General features: G+C 41.2%; 1 protein-coding gene and 1 long non-coding RNA gene across 2 annotated transcripts; one reads left to right on the plus strand and one right to left on the minus strand.

Annotated features, from left to right (window-relative positions):
• Positions 1–747: 747 nt before the first annotated feature.
• LOC310999337 (carboxypeptidase Q-like) lies at positions 748–16,845 on the minus strand. The gene is made up of 11 exons (XM_083989699.1): positions 16,727–16,845; positions 16,006–16,144; positions 15,612–15,827; positions 15,393–15,509; positions 15,107–15,314; positions 14,777–14,984; positions 10,973–11,084; positions 10,111–10,202; positions 9,446–9,541; positions 9,052–9,157; positions 748–1,793 (listed from the first exon to the last, which is right to left on the minus strand). The coding sequence occupies exons 2-11, from the start codon at positions 16,142–16,144 to the stop codon at positions 1,633–1,635; spliced, it is 1,455 nt and encodes a 484-aa protein (XP_083845825.1). The 5' UTR covers positions 16,727–16,845; the 3' UTR covers positions 748–1,632.
• On the plus strand, positions 3,533–7,123 carry LOC310999338. The gene is made up of 3 exons (XR_014596040.1): positions 3,533–3,606; positions 5,836–5,968; positions 6,073–7,123. It is a non-coding gene; the product is annotated as an uncharacterized lncRNA (long non-coding RNA).
• Positions 16,846–18,096: the final 1,251 nt, after the last annotated feature.

The raw sequence follows: 18,096 nt of genomic DNA on the forward strand, positions 1-18,096 counted from the left end.
ACGTCTCAATTGCACTTCATTTTATTGAACACTAGATGTCGGCCTGGAGCACTGTGTCGGTGTGTTGAAGCCATAGACTGGTTGAAGCCTCAACAAAGCCTTGATTGCCCATCACTACCAGTGCCATGGCCATTCTCTCGCCAATCTAACTTTAGCTGTGTTTTAAACTTCTACAGCGATGTACATTTGCGGTTTATACATTGACAATTTATTTCTCCGCTTAATTTCACACAGCAGCAGAGTCACCGTCTCTGTTTATGTGTTTATTTAGTTTTCTAGTGTGACTCACTGGTTGTCCTTCTCTAACATAACATGTCTGTGTGTGAATCAGTCGCATGAGAAAGAGCTCCTCAGACAAGGGGAAAAGGCTGCACAGCTTTGTCTCAACACAGACACACAAACATCTGTGCTTGCAAAAACGACTTTATCTGCGCTGGCGAGCTGACTAACCCTGACATCATCCAAAGAGACGACTGACTTATCTCTTCTTGGGTTAAAAGGATTACAGCTGTGTGTGCGTACTGGCCTGAGTGCGTGGCACCCGCAAAATGATGAATTCTTTTACTTCCTTTCCTGTTTTGCGTGTGACCTCTCTTTTTTGTGCTCTAATCATTTTCTGCTCCCACAATGACTCCTGCTTCTCCATTCTCCTTTCCTCCCACTGTCTGCGGAAACCACCACTTAATGAGTATCTCATTCCTCATCTTCCTCTTTCTTCTCTCACAGAAACTACACAATCAGCAAAACTCAGAGCATCATATCTGTACTTTATTGATGATATCACAACACTTCAAGGATTTTTTTCATACATTTTGACGGAATATTACATAAAAGTGATACTGGAGAAAACATAAACACAATTTAGGCAAGAACTGTAATAGTTTAAACACTGAGCACAATAATCTCAACAACAGTTTATAAAAAATAAAATATCATCTTTAAAGATGGAAACACAGAAGCTCTGTAAATTTTAAACAGCCCCATAATTTCTCAACACACTCTCCCCCTCTCATTAATCCAATGTTGTTTGCTTGCATTGTGTTTTATCATAGCCCAACTTCACTGATAACACACTCTCTCAGAGTTGGGAAATTCACGGCAAGAAAGGGGATTTTTCTGACTTTCTCTCTTGTAAGTTCTACACTTTCACAGACCGAGACATTATTTCTTTCATTCTTTTTGCAGCATGTTAGAATAAGGCAAATACAGTATCTGAGAAAGTCTTTTATCATATACACAGCTTTTATTTATTTGTCTTTAGACCATAAACCTAATCTCATTTGAGAAAACAAACAATTTCCCCTTATTCTCTGCATAAACATACCACATAGTATTGCTACAATATTATTTTTGCTAATTTGCATTACATGTATTTTCTTGGTCCTGATCTGGACTGACTGGATTGTAGTTTGCTTCAGATTTAAGATCACGGTGGCTACGTCGTCCTGCGCTCCAGTCATTATACATTTTAATTTGGTTGTAAAAGCTTTAATTTTGTAAACAGAATCTGACATTTATTTTTAAAAAATAACTCTATTAAACTAAAAAGCAGGACTCCATGTGTTTTGTGATCAGCCAGCAATTCAGAGTGACCACCCTGTTCACCTGTCCTCTGTACACTAACTAACTTACCTACCTACCCAGCATGTCCTGCAGGTCTGCCACGACATAGGCAACAACGGCCCATAATGCCGAGCAGAGGTTCATGTCTTGAGGGTCTTGAACGGCCATGGTGTCGCCCTCACTGTGGTGGAACCAAAAGTAACGACTGTCTGCCACATGGAGGCTGGCTCCTGGATCAGAGACAGAGACAAAGACAGATCAAATTCAAGTTACATTACACGAGGAGTCAACAAACTCATCAAGAAACAAATTTGGGCTCTAGGTCATTAAAGGGATAATTAACAATTGTCTACTCAACGTCATGCCAACAAAGGGTTGGGAGAACATTCGGAGTTACATTAATGTGAATGGGAAATGGAGGACTTTTCATTACCTATTTGTGTTTTAATCAACACCCATTATTAGCCTAATTTATTTTCATCATACCATGAACTTATAATAGATCCATGGTAAGCGTATGGGGTGGGCGGGAGTAGTAGCGCTGACAGACAACCCCATTCAGCCAATCATGGGTGCAGATCCCAGGGGGGACGGGACGTGCAGATCCCAGGGGGGACGGGGACGGGACATGCCCCCCCCCCCCCCCCCCCAAATATAAATACCCCAAATTATTCAAAATTGAACAAATGTATTTTCAGACTTCACATTCTTCACATTTTAGATTAACATCTAAAAAGAAATTATTGAAATGGTGGAACATAATGTTTGACAAAAATATTTCTGACTCCCCAGCCCATCTCTAGTCTCCTCCACTACGATCCAAATGAATGGGTAGTTTCTTACACAGATGCTGATGACATCAGCAGGCTTTAAAAAACGACCCCCTCAATCTTAGGGCTTCATATTTTGATATTCATCCATATCAATTAATCATGTATAAAGTAGTCCCATACACTGGGAGAAAAGGAAGATGGCCAAGAATTTGGGATCTGGGACGGTCGGTGGGAGGCGAAAGTCTGAGACCCTTAAAATTATGATTTACTAATAATGTTGGCTGTTTAGGACAAATAACAAGAAAGGTAAGCACAATAAATGATTCCCTATGCAGTACTTTTTGAATGATATGCCGAGCCTCTGCGGAGTTGTGATTTATGGCAAAAAGAAAAAAAAAATCGGATCTGCACCCCTGCAGCCAATCAGCGTTTCAAAATAAGTGACGTCATCCAAATGCGCTAGCTTCACTGCTACGGCCATATGTCTATGGCTACGGCTCTATGCGGCTCTACTAGCACTAGCATTAGTAACCGCGAGCAAACTACTAGAAAAACATTATGGCCGAATCCGATATAAATGATTTTTGCCGTCTCTGCAATGAAAACTGTCGTAAATACGGCCGTCTAACACACACTAAGAAGATTTATCAACGTGGAGGACCTGACAATCGAAGCATATTTCTTCGTCTGGCATCATATGGACTACGCTTGCAGCCACAGGACGACAAATCCATTCGTATTTGCATGAAGTGTTACATACAAGTTAAAGCAATGGAGGCATCGTTATCAACACTCACTAAGTGGAAACTATCCGAAGAAACTCCTTCCGAACCGGTCGCATCAAGTACACCCGAAACTACACCACCCCAAACAGACTCAGAGAAACGACCGGGAGAATCGCCTTCTAAAACACCACGGGCAGCGAAAAGACGAAGGCACCATCCCCCAACACCAAATCGCAAGTCAACGCCACTCAAAACCCCTGGAAAAAACACAAGACAAAGTGTGGTAGAGGTAATAATTCCAGTATTTCACGACGATGTCCTAACGCATTGGCTCTGAAGTTGTGGTCCGTGTCGCGACGTTATCATCCGGGGCTTTGCACCAGTCGGTCCCTGATTGGCCATTGGCCAACGTGCTGTGTTGCGGGGTTTCAAGCCATGAGGCCCGGGAGAGGCTGGTTTACGAGGCTAGACCTAGACCTAACATCCTTATCCCGAGTGCAAGAGCAGTACACTGTCTGCAGTCCAGCAGAGACATGGCAGCACAGGTAAGCAAAGCTCCTGATACAGAGAAGGAAAATACGGTAAACACACAACGTGTGGTCTGGAGCCCTTTCGGGGTCCCATAACGTGGAAATTAGTCCAAAATGAGTTGGTAAAAGCTGTGGAAGTGTGAGGCCCCCACTACCGACAGGCCTGTAGTTGCACCACAGAAAGATGTCCCCCAGCTTTTAAGGGGGAGCAGGAAATTTGATCCGGTTTCTACGTCGACACCGGATAACCTATCGCCGTCGAGTAAACATCCACCCTGTAGGTCAAGAGAGTGTGGCCATGTCGGAGAAGCCCACTCACGAGAAATGCTTTGTCCGTGGCTGCAGAGCGTCCAACAAATCACTGCACCGACTCCCTAAGGAGCAAAACATCGCCGAGAAGTGGAAGGAGTTTGTTTTCGGAGACCCGCACCGACCCGTCTCCGCCAAGTCTTTTGTGGTGTGTTCGGCTCATTTCGCTCCAGAGTGCATCCACAACCAGAGGCAGTTCGACGTTGGAGTACTTTCTAAACTGATACTGAAGAAAGGAGCCGTTCCCACGATACGCGACCCGTCGGTCAGCTCTGAAATGGTGAGAGGGAGAGCGCTTTGTTTTGGTCCTAGCACATTAGCCTGTTAGCATGTCCTGCTGGGCTAACGGCTGTTGTTATGGTTGTTGTGCCTGAGCCGCGCGTGCTCGAAGCTGGACACAGCAACAGTCACCAAGACAACAGTCGGTGACACTTGGTGGATTTTTTTTCTTTCTTTTTTAGCTCGGCTACATATTTTTGCTCCAAGCGTTAAAACGTAAATGCTAAAGGATAGGTTCTCTCTGTCTTTAATGCGAATGTGCGACATGTTACATTTACAATCCTGTGAATATATAAAACAGTTAAGTCAACTTAAACCGTGGCCATATTGAGAAAAACGAGCCGTGAGGACCTCCGTAAGGATATGACATCACAACGTCGGTACTCGCCCACAACCCACCGTCACTCACTAGGGGACTCCCCGTCTCAGATTTTTTTTGTATTGTTGTTAGCTTTATTAACAAAAAAATACAGTACGTCAGTCCGTCGCTTTAGCTAGCAAGCTACGCTACATTCAAAAACATGTCGAGGAGACGCTGCACAATCCCGGGATGCCTGGGAAGCAATTTATCGTTGCACACCCTCCCTAAGGACAGTAAAATCAGAGACCAGTGGCTGAAGTTTATTTTCTCTGAAATACCGGAGCATTTTAGTCCGAATCTGACCGTCTGTTCGGCTCATTTCAGCATCGACTGCTTCCTCAATCAGGCTCAGTACAATGCAGGTTTTTCAAAGAGGCTAGTGATTAAGGATACGTCAGTCCCCACACTGTTGGGCCCGACTTCAGATCCGCAACTTGTAAGTAAACTAACTGGTGGTGTGTTTTATGTTTCTACAAGGAGGCGGTGTTGTTGTAGGCTGCAACGTTTGCAGTCGCTGTTTGGACATCGGTGACATTCACCAGTGCCACATTTAGCATGACAAAACATCATAGACACAGCGGTGCGTTGAATACACAATAGACTGTATATGGAAAAACATACACACACACACAGGGGGGGATTAACCATACACTGCCTATGTAAAGGCTTGAACACCCAGCTGAGTGTCTCCTTCTTCTTAAGGCGGTTGACATCCACTTACCGCCACCTTCTGCTCCGGAGTGCATATTATCTTATATTACATCCATGCTCAGTGTGAAGATCTGCACCCTCACAGACTTCCCTCACATGATAAGTGACAGCGTGCAGACTCATAATAAAGAGGAACTTTGTGACATATCACACCATAATTGTTGCATAATTGGGGGTTTTGCATTTTTCATTTCTTCCCTTTGCTCCCTCTTTTGTTATGGATAGGATCTTATCAAAGATTAAGATTAAATTCATCATGCCATAATGGGACAGATAACGAAAAACAGGCGAACAAGTATGGTTCCACTACTAATAGTTATGTTTGTATTTATTGTTGTGGTATGGTGGTTCTGTTGACCATAGCTGAATTTCCTCCTCAAAGACCTAGTGACCAACATCTACAGTTTCACATTGTGTTAAACATATGATAGACTTTGAATAACCCAACACCCCACTAAAATAGCGTAATAGCAAAACAAAGAGAAGATTTTCCTAAAAAAAAAAAATATTTGTACATTTTATGTCTAATAATTTGTTTTAAATAAAACTTCTTTTTTTTTCCTGTTTCCCTTGTGTCTGTTAAGGACTCTGGTGGCAGCATTTATCACCTTTTGCCTTCTGTGAGACATGTTTCAACCCAGACTGACCCTCCAGAGAGAAAATCAGTTGGCACACAGCTATCCATGAAAACTCTCTCAAATCACTTCAGAAGTACAGGTTTGTGGAGATGCATTTTTAGTGTCCAACTTGGCTTAACATCATTCATATTTCTTCTGTCAGTACAAATGTCACAATTACCTACTTTTCTTTTGTCTTTGAAGCTACCCAGGCAAAAGCACCCAGCAGAGACTGTGGTGTTTGCACCCTCACCTTTCCCCTGGATAGTCCTATATTGTTTCTACAACCAACAATAGTAAAGAGGCCATCAAAGAGACCTCGGCTCAGCCACACAGATGAGGAGGAAGGCCCTTCTGAATGAAGCTAGTCTACACTGGGTCATGAACCAGCAGAATAAACATGACTCCGAGGACTCCGTCGCTGGTGTGGGTTTGCGGCTGCATCTTTTCCACCTTTTGTGGACCTCTCTCCATGGGGAGCAGTTGGTGAATTAAAGATCACTGACTGGAACAAATCAGCACACTTGGAAACCTGGATCATGGTGTAAAACAAGCCCCACGAAAACAGTTACAAGCTCGATACACACAGCAGAACTCAAGTCTTAATGTTTCTGGATCACCAGAAGGAGATAAACTGCATTTAAAAGTGTCTTTGAGCAAGGCACAGAAACCCTCTGCTGCTCCAGTGAAACTGCTTTTTTGTACAAGACTGTAACCGAGTGGCTTCTCTGTTCATTGTTTTGAAAGGGAGGAAGTGTTTGTGGTCCTCCTGGCTGAAGGTTCAAATGTTATTTGTTTTCAGTTCCTCTTTCTACAAGATAAACCACAATGTGTTTCTGTGTTCAATACAATGTCAAACTAGAAGCTATGTTGACTCTCAAATGTCTACTATTTATTGACTGCTACTGCTAAATAAGGAATGGTACTTAATCAACTGGCAAAAGAGGTGAAAATGCATGAAAGGACCTGTAGGTTGACAACACCTGTAGGCAGTCGTGCCATACGAACAGTGGATGGAATATTTTGACCACGAGCTTCGATTTCAACTTTACAGGTTAATTTCTACTATGTCCACATTTCCATGGGTGGGGCAGCCGCAGGCGGCACTCACTGCCTTCGTGCCCCTTAAGTGTTTCGACTATTGGACTAAAAGTGAAAAGAAATTTCCACATAGATGTTAACATATGTTTTGTGTGAAGCTACAGGTGCTGTGCCAGAAAGGCCCGAATGAAAACTGTCATCTCAGTGTCGACAAGTTAACCATCAGCAGCTTTTGTAAAGCTGGGTTTCATTATTCCACTAGCCATGTTGAATTAGAGGAGATTTTCTTTGTCTTTTCTATGGGAAAAACCAAAAACATATACAGGTTCAGTATATGTGTTGTAATAAACTTCCATTAAATTAAACTGATTGTGCTGTGGTGTCTATTTTACTGGTTATTTAGTCAGTTATTCTGTTATTGACAGTGCATTGCATATCCAACAGAGAGTAAACAAGAAACTTCACTTAAAACTGATAAAAACCCCAAAATTACCTTTATCCTCCATTTTCCAAATGTCTAAACAGTTTCACTTTAGATTGATAAGAAATACAGAGGAAACACTGAGTCATACAAGTTGTGTAACACAAATTCTCAAAAAATGTAGTTGGCAAGAATACTGGGATAGCGATGGTGTCTGTAAGATATAAAGTTATGTCGGAAATGGGAGGAAGGTGCCATCACTTTGAGTTAAGGACTCACAAGACTGAATAAGGGACAAGGGCTCAATAAATCACCTCTTAAAACAAGTAAAGGGGAGGTTGAAAGTCAGCCAAATTAAATAAATCATGCTCAGATGGTGAATGAACCAAAAGATGAAGAAAACACTCTTGACTTCTTTTTGTTTCCACATAACCCCCATCAATACATGTATCTGTTTTTTCATTAACATAACAAACTGTCCTACGGGCTTTTTATAACTAGACAACTTTGCCACCGTCACCAAAGAATACAATTCTTCAGTCAATGCCATTTTATCTCCCACTTTGAAGTGCCACAGTGTATAATTAGAAGTAATTAACAAAAAAAAAGCATCACTGTGCTATTTGAATTGTTTATGCAATTTTCTACTAAATCAGTAGTGAAAACAGATTTGTTGATGGATTTTATTTTTAAATCGTCCTACATCTAGCATCTTTGTGTTGGCCTGATCAGACTAGCACTCTTGTGACAAAACTAATTTGAAACAGATATCGATGTTCAGCAGCTGCTTTGTTTTGGCCAATAGGTGTCTGAAGTGCTCCTGTTTCCAACATTTAGGCAAGTGAAGGCAACACATCTGAGATGTTCCCTGTGTTGAGACATACATGCTCCAACACTAATCCTGCAGAGAGATCAATCAGAATAACATGAAACTAAAAAGAGGATTGTTTGTGGTGTATTATGTGCTGATATCTTTGTCTTGTTTTCAGTTCCTCCTTTAAAGGTTAGAAAACAATGTTTGTGTAAAAAGTGTTTTTGTGTGTTTAAACCACCAAATCTCTATCAAAGCCACAAAGAATCCGAATTGGGCTGTGCTATTTAAACAGAGTTTTATTGGGATCAGACCTTTTTTAAATATGCGTTGCTCAACAGAAAATGTCATGAAGCGATTGTGCATGAATGACTTTTTTTTTTTTACAGGAAATAGTGAGATGCCAATACAAATACAAAGTTTCCTAATGCTATCCAATTAAATTATATTGATTTCCTCTGAATGTATGTCTTTTTTTTTTTTTTATTCAGTTACCGGTATTGTATTTTAACATTGTGTAACTATCATTTCAATAAAATGACGGTAAACTTAGTCACGCAAGTCCAACCAGAGTTAGGATTTGGATACTCAAGTTTACTGATTGAAGATGTCCCATCCTTCTTAAGTAACTTCCCTTTTAAGTTGAAATTCATAGAGATCACAACATCTGAACGTCTGCCCCGTACTTCCCTACAGTGTACTCATGGTTAATCACCGAGGATGTGAATCTGTACACATAGCACTTTCAGAAACCCAGAGAGCTCTTAAACACCATAGAAAACTAGAGAGTAATTCCCTATTTCTCTTTTCTGCGTTAATGGTTCACTTCATGAAGTTTCTATCATATCCAGTTTCACTGTGCTCTGTGAACATCAGTGTTGCAATTTGTAGATGGACAGATTCTTCTTACCTGGTACTCCTGCCTGCATCCACGGTGAGATGTCTGTCCCTTCTCCATGTGCCTCCAGTTTGGTTGTATTAATGGGAGCCAACAGTTTGACCACTTCCTCCATCACCTGGTGACAGGAAAATGTGTCTTAGCTTAACACATACAGCAGTTCTGTGGTTAAGCCGGGGTTTTTTGGACTTGTTGCTATGGTTTCTGTGGCAGAAACTACATCCCACATGTAATTCAAATGAACAAAAGTGAGGGCAAGTGTGAAAGTCTGAAGGTGAGATATACATCTGAAGTACAGTAAGAAGGTGAAGAAGGAAATTCATGTCTCTGTGCAGAATCTGTGCCAGACTTTTAAGCCTGTATAAGTACTAGTAACTGTTGGACAGTGTTTTGTTTTCAATCTGACCTGTCGTGCTGCATCACTGCCAGTAAACTGCAGAGCCAGTGGGGTGAAAGTTCCCAGGTCAGACTCCATGACGAGGTCAAAGTTGGACAGGTTCACCTGGAAAAAGAAAGAAAGAACAGAGAGGAAAGAGCAGATAGAAAGAGTAGGAGGCCATGATAGGCATAGGTGCATTAAAAAAAAAACATATGATGTGTGTAAATAATTGAAAACAATACAAACTTCAGTCAATGAAAGTAGTAAGCCACTGATTAGTCTCTATATGAGGAGTTGCTAGTGCAGCTGTTTTTCCCTATTGACGTAAATTATATTCTAATTAGACAGTAAATCATATAAGAATTCGTTTTGATTTTTGTCAGAGTACATTGGACAAAAATGGTTTTAAAAAACACAAAATCCTTGTACCTCTTTGCACTCTCTGTGTGAGGGTGGAGTTTATTATTAAGGTCTGGTTGGCAGCCAAATCTCTACAGAAGGAAACTCTGTAAGACTGTAGATAGATTGTTGTTTTGCACAGAGGAAAACCTGGTGTCCAGCCAAGGCCCCTCCAGTTCTCTGTGAGTATACCTCTACACTACGCCAGACACAGTCTACACTTTGACAATGAAGCGCGACCCTCCTTGCTTCTTACAAGCAGAGAGAATATTTGCAGTAAAAGTAGAGCACACCTTGTGTAGATTGAAGTACTGCTGCGCTCCAACTCCACCCTGCTCCTCAGCCGTCCACAGCACCGTCCGCAGGGTTCTCCTGGGAACCAAACCTGGAGACAGATGAGGAGACAAATTAGTACACAACAACATAGAAAAAACATACAGGACAGGGGGGATAATTGATAACAGATTGAGATTCAGATACTGTATGTTTTATTCATGCTTACAGAAAAATATAATTCACATAGATTATTACTGAAGCTCTTTTCCAAACTTCACTGTATTCCTGAATCCTGACTATAAAACTTCATCAGTGGGCCTCCTGCTCTCAGTCGGATGAACCTGTCCAATTATAGTTTGTTTTTGTTTTGTTTTGAGATGCATTCTTTCGTCTATAAGAATACTTCACTGTGTGTATCGGTGTGTTTCCTAATCATGTGTGTTCTTGTTCCTTTGAAAACAGTTGGAGGAAATTACTGTTTACAGTCAGAGGAATTGTTTTGTGATTTGTCCCAATGTTTGGATCCAGATACTTCATGGTATCCTCTACCTGGCTGCTGGAGATAAATGAAGCACAGTCAATTTTATTTCTTGCTCTTGGTCATGGAGCTTTATTGTATTTTGCAAGTACATCTGTTGTACTTTTATGCTATGGTCACTTATTCATAAATAATAGTATTAATCTGAGGGGGCCAAGCTGGTTACATAATTAAGTCAATCATTTACTTGACCTTGTTTATATGGGTGTGTGAGCCTGCTGCAGTCTGTGTACATATTTCTGCACATCTACACTATGTATACGTATGTTTCTGTCTGTTTAAGTGCCTGTATGTCGTCATACTTTATGTTTGTTTGCCTATACCATATGTCCGTCTCCTACCCAAGTCCTTGATGAGTGACAGAGCCTCCCAGGAAATCATGGCTCCACCTCCGTCATCCATGGCTCCCTGACCCACATCCCAACTGTCCAAATGGCCACTCAGCAAGACGACCTAGCAGATCGAACAGATAAAAGAGAAATAAACAAAGGAAAAGAGAGATTGAATGCAGTGGGACAATTTTTCCAGGTGAATATAATTTTAAAAAAGACTTTTTACCAGCAAGGACAGACAAACAGACTCATAAAAACAGAACACAAGACAAAAACGCACAGTTCAATGTGATATCCCCATTTCCAGGAAATTTAAGAGGTGAGATTCCCGTCAGTGGGATGCGCCTGACCTGTTGTTCCAAGTTACGAAACATTTTCTGACCCTTTAAAGCCCTATCTGGACAATGACCCAGAGGACATCCTTTCTGTTAAAATAAAGGCCTCAACTGAGCCATGCTCATACGGGACTATTTTCTCTTCAAGACCTTTTTTATGCCTAAACCTGAAGGTGCCACCAGTTTACTTAAAATCTAGTGCTATCAACATTTGTGTCGACGTACTTAGGCATTTATTACAGACACAAACACACTCAGACATGCTTCTCTTTGCAGCAGCCATGAATCATTAAATTTGTTTTGCAATACCAGAGGAGTGTACCTCCAAATCAAACATGTACATTTTCCATGTAAGGGTTTATACCAGGTTACAGCATGCCTTAGGGATTTCACACGGCACTCTACAATTGTGGAATTTGCTCATAAACATCCTGAACTTGCAACAGTTGAGGCCACCAGCTGTGATGAAATATCAGGACATCCATATTTATTGGAACCCCATGTGGACAGCACTTTTAGAAAATAGTTTGGAGCTAAATGTAGTGAAATGTTGCCACTAATATCAGCATACACCACTTAACAATTGCTGCCACGTACTAACAAAGAGGAAAAAAGTGATATAAATATATAGTATAGTTTTGGGGGAATAAACAAAGCAATTTTTCCCAAAAAATGCAGGAAACATTTATAATCAGCTCTAATCAATATCTGTTTGGCATCATGACTTGTTTTTTTTTTCAGGCATAATTACAGACAGCAAGACTACATGTGATAAAATGAGGATAGGAGGTGGAGAAGCTTGAGTGAGTGGAAAAAAAATCTCTGTAACTCATCACCCTCAGATGACTTCAAGGTCCTCAAAGGTTAAACTGTGGAAATGACTCACTAAACCTGAAACACACACACACACGCATCCCAACCACATTGTCTGCTGCTACCAGCCAGAGCCCAGAGCCAGCAATGATGTCAACCATGCCATGTGTTTCATTTCCCTTTTCTATAACGAGGGACCGAGCGTTGGTTCCCAGTTCAGAATAGTAACAACTTACATCAACAATGTTCCTCTGATCCACTCATCCAAGTCGTATGACTGATTTTGAAATGATATATAGCAGTAGCCTGAGGGTTGAGATGGGAGTTAAGTTTAAGTCTTTTTCCCACCATTATATAATTGCAGTTTGTAGAGATATTCATTTACATTAGACATATTGTGGACCTCTGAAACAACATGGATATAATGGCATTCCCACAATACAAAGCAGACCTCATTTGTGCTCTGTGTTAGCAGTCAAAGTCTGCAATCCTGTTGTTTTACCATCATGGGCTTCACTGTTATGACAAGACGTTTTGCAATTCTTGAATCAGCAGGCCTCACATTTTCAGGATCAAGAGGCTGTGAGGAAGTAAAGGTGTACACATACAGTTTATCATCACACTGGAAAAAATCCAAGTGCAAACACCATCAACATTCACCTACCAGACAAAAACACATATTTCATCAAGTCACGAAGAAACAGTCAGGAGTTTCACATCAAACAGGAATGAGGAAAAATGTGTTCTTAGTGACTTTGACTGTGTTAGTGCCAGATGAACTGGTATGAGTATTTCTGGAGCTATTCTCATACACAACAGTCTGTAGAGTTTTTTAATGGTGCCAAAAACAAAAAACATCTAGTGAGCAGCAGCAGGGAAACACCTTGTTGGTAAGAGGTCTGAGGAGAATGGCTGACAGAAACAGGACGGGCTACAGCAGCGGGGACGGGCCTACAACAGCAGAAGACCACATTGTGTTCCCGTCACATCAGGCCAGAGCAGAAATCCGAGGCTGCAGTGAGCACACACGCAGAAGTGAACGGAAGTAGACTGGAAACAGCCTCATCTGGTGAATCTGGTTTGGTTTTGGTCTGAATTTGGTGTTAACAGCTTGCAATCTATGGACACAACAGTCCAGACCAGTGGTGGTGTGACAGCATGGAGACTGTTTTCTTAGTGCACTGTGGGTCAAATACACTTTAAATGCTCCAGCCTATCTGGGTATTGTTGTTCTTTCTAGCATGATGCATGATGCACCATGTCACACAGTAAAAGTCGTCTCAGACTGGTTTCATGAACATGACAATGTACTCGGTGAAGAAATTCTTATGATGTGGAAGAACAGGAAAATCGACAGCATGGACTGTGTAGCACACACATCGACCACATAAATGATGTCACGCAGCCATGTAAACATGAACCAGAATCTGAGAGTCAGTGCCACAAAGAAGTGAGGCTGCTCTTTCCCACGCAGTAGGCTACACAGCATGATTCACTGAGCACAGTGTGAAAAGCTAACATAGGCTTTATAGTATGTGATACACCGAAAATAGAAAAAAGTACTAATTCAGTTCGGTTAAGTCTATCCAGGAGGTTATTATGCGGTAGTTCTGTTTCATGCTACTTTTATCAGTCATCTTTACTAAATAAAAGTCAATACAATTTGGAAACTGGCGCATGATACCATCTCTGGTATCCAGGACCCTCTAAACTGGTTTCTCAGTCCTGTCCAGTCAGTTGACAGGCTTTACAGTTTGCATATAGTTTAAATATCTATGTCTGTTCAGCCCTGTGATAAACCAACAGCCTGACTACTGTGCACCACTCGTTTTACACAGTTCCTCCTGGAATCAGATTTAGTTTATCCAAGTTGCAGGTCACTGCTCCTGCAATGGGTCACATCCATTCCCATTGGCTCATAAGTTTTATATACAGCTGATTAGTCATTGCCAATTAAAAATGAATACAAGGGATAATTGTAGTTTGCCATGCGATACAGTACGAGGGAAAAAAACAAGATGTAGATTCACATGATCGCTCTGTTTGTTGATGTTACTATGTGTCCACAAATGACAACTAATTTCAAGTTGAGTTGTTTAGACTGCCCAATAGAAAAAATGCAAGGGTCAGGGAAAATTTTTCAAATCTTCTAAATCCTCAAGTAAAAATAATTTTTTTTCCCGAACTAAAAGAAAAATGCAAATCAATAGGTGAATAGTTTGTTTATACAATGTTGTGTTGCCATAGAAATCCACTTTAAACTGAATCACTCAAAGTGCCATTTTTCAGCTGAGCCTCAGCGCTTCTTTGGAAAAATTAGATCACACACGAACACACAGCAAAACACAGGCAAAGTAAATATCTTTGGAAATATCTCAATTCAGCAAAAAGAGGTCAGTCTTCTTCGCAACAAACCCAAGGGAGAGAAAAAGTAATCATGAGAGACAAAAGAACTCTTTCAGAGATAGCCTTTCTTCCAAACTGTTATTCTAACAGCCAGGACATCTGTTTCCTACACAATTTCTGAGGAAGGCCCACAGATTTCCCCCAAAACTAAAAGAGGGAACGTTGTATGATAATATAATAATATCAAGAGTTTTATAAGTCAGAGATAAGCAGGTCAGATAAGCTGGTGTATGTGAGCAGCAGAGAAAGTGAATGCTACCTGCTCAGGGTGCTGCCAGCCTCTTATCTCAGCCACTGTGTTGAAAGAGTCGGCGTCCGGCAGAGTCTTGGCCTCCATTTTGAGACTGACCACGATCTTCTGCCCCCTCTGCGCCATTCGCCACATCAGCTCAGCATCCTCCACTGTGATACAAGCTGTGGGGATGCGCTTCACTCCATCCTGGTAGTCCTGCCAACCAGTGTGGGGACTACAGAGAGAGAAATATGAGGGTGAGGTGTCTAGAGGGAAATATGAGGGTGAGGTGTCTAGATAGATAGATAGATAGATAGATAGATAGATAGATAGATAGATAGATAGATAGATAGATACCTGTTGATTGAGAATGGGGTAACAGATCGAATGAGTGTGGCCACAGCCCCGACTTTAGCTGCCTCAGAAGCTCCATAAGCTCGATAAGCCACCGTCTCCCCATAGCTGACAAACGGCTGGTTAAAGACCACAATCTTGCCCGTGGCCTCACTGGCTCTACGCTTCAGCTCCTCAAAAGACTGAACCACTAACACCTCTGCCTTGATACCTGGAGTAGAGATTACAGGAGGGCGATGGATGACGGATGATAGGCATTAGGACAATTTTATCCAGCAGTGGTCTTTACCTTCAGGTGGTGTTCCTACACTGCTACCCAGTCCCAGTATGGCCAGACTTTTGACCCTGGGTTCAGTCATTTCTGCACTCTCCTTCCCTCTCACCCAGTGTGGGATTTTGACGGGCTCTGGAGAAGAAACCGCACAGATCAGCCGGGTGAAATGAACGAGTGCTTTCACTTATGCAATCATGCTCCATCCATTGAGACAGATAACAAGGTGTACTCAACCCAGATGGACGTTCAACCCATCCTTCCTCATAGCATTGTACATGTATTTGATCGCCATCTCCAGATTTTGTGAGCCACTGACACGGTTCCCTATAGTGTCGGTGAAGTCGGCCAGCCGTCTGTAAGACCGGTCCTGGGCTGCGCCGAACACAGCCAGGTCGATGATCTGTTTCGCCACATCAGTGTAGCCCACGACCTCTGCTGCTATATCTGACACTGGAACCACACACAAAGAAAACATCTAACAAACTCATGAAAGTCTAAGAGATGCGATGGAACAATTTTCAATCCAGTATCCAACGCAATCTGTAGATTTGAGGATAGCTATATTTCATAATATTTAAAGGAAAAACTGTGCAATACTGTGAAATACTATTGGTGAAAGAGTGAATACCTTTCCTTGCAGTATTGTTGGATGGGGCCCTTGAACTAGAAGGCCAAGCAGAGTGAGGGTGGGAGTCACACAGGAATAATAACATGCAGATACACATGACAAGAGAAGCAGGGAAGGGCGGTCTCCCCTCTCGAGCCATCTAGACACGGACAGAGAAATATTAGTGCCATTACACAGAATCACATGGAAGCAGGCTGAAAAATCTTTAACAAGGAAATTCGCTGGAAATAGCAGCACATAATTGATGCCACATTGCTTCAAATTCAATGGGGGGAAAAGCTGGATACAACACCAGCATCACTGACTCAATCACTTTTAATGGGAATCTGAACCTCTTTACAAGACTTCAATAAAATCAGCAGCAGGACATGCTTAATGCTGGGCCACAAATCCATCAGAGATGACAGCATAAAACTGAATCTGATGTTTATACCGTAGATAACCTTAATCTAAAAGTGACGTTAGCCTAAGTCACAGCATTACTTGTAGCTTTGAGTAGCGATTTTAAGTTAAGATCAGCCTGCTATCGGTTCAAACACACCACCAATGTGTATTTACTGTTGCAAAACAAACAAACAAACATGCCATTAGATATAAGGCAGTTGTATGACATATGCCTATGGCTGTAACCCTGGTTACCATTAGCTACAAAGGACGAAGAGAAGCGTTTCCGAGTCATAAAACTAGAATAAAACCTCCATAAAATAACACAAACACGAACCCTTCAGGCCAACGATAGTGTCTTTGTTGTTGTTGGCGTTACAACACTTTGAATGGAGTAGTTTAGATGGAAGCGATACAGTTTAAACACCGGGAAAACAAACACTGTTTCCGTACTCGTGATTTCAACAAGCATAACAAAACTACACTTCCGGTATGTCGTGTTTTCACAATAAAGGTATCGACCCTACTTACACCCCCCCCAAATGGAGATGAATAAAGGAATAAAAGTAACACGCAATGATAGTTTGTTTATCATTTGAAAACTCGAGGAAGAAAATATAATTACTTTACAATTTGATTAACCAATTAAGTATTGGTTTTTATCTGCTCTTATTTTGAACTATGAGCTGCATTGTTTTCCCTGTTTGAAATATGTGAAATGCCAGTTAGAGGATAATGCATTATGTTCAGGTAATAAACTTGTAATCTAGATTCATAAATGACACTTTAGTCAGTCATTAGTTACTGAATGGAATAGGAGTGGATCATATTACATGAAAAAAACAAAGTATCAAGTTCTATGTGTATTCAAGCATGTAGGCTACTTATTTTATCTTGACTGTATTAATGTGATTTTTCAGCAGGGACACCAAGTTGGAAATCTTTGTGCATTTTTCACTTTACATTATTGGTCCGGGTGTTCATTACTTGGAATGTATTGGCTGTGGTTTTCATACCCTCGTCCTTCCCTACCACTAATCTGCTGCACTCAGTCACTGTAAATGAGCCACCCTGTGAGGTGGATCACATTCATGTTTACTTATAGTTTCCTTAGGTTTTTTTTTTCTTCCTTTCTATATGTTTTTACACAATGACATGAGAAGGAAACCAGTAACTCCATTGTTTTTACTTTCCAATTGATTTTTCACAGGCTGCTGGGTTGGTTTAACACAATGGTTTGATTTTTTTTTCTGGTACTTATATTTACAAAAGGATATTTTTCATTAGGTAGGTAGGAAATGTTTTTCTGCACTACTGTGCAAACAAGTAGAACAAAACTCACATCCGATTGCTTTTACCCACAGCTGACCTTTCATAGCGGGAACATGTGACACATGTCATAACCAACATTTTATTACAAACTGACGGTCTCGTCAGAGCCTTCATCTCATGACACCATGGATTTTTGAAGAGTAATTAAGGCCTTGCAGAGGAATCTGGCTTTGCGTACATTGATTGGTTTTGCCAATTGTCACACGGTGAATACACAAAACTGACAACAGAACACTGGTTTATAACAAAGGTACTAGTTACATACAATTATTGATTGAGTGGCCAGTGTACAGACAGATACAGTACACAGGGGAAATGAAGGGCAGAAAGTAAAGACGTTCAGAAAGGCTGTTGAACACTAGCACACATGAATAC

This window comes from Trachurus trachurus (assembly GCF_905171665.1).
Source record: "Trachurus trachurus genome assembly, chromosome: 16".
NCBI lineage: Eukaryota > Metazoa > Chordata > Actinopteri > Carangiformes > Carangidae > Trachurus > Trachurus trachurus.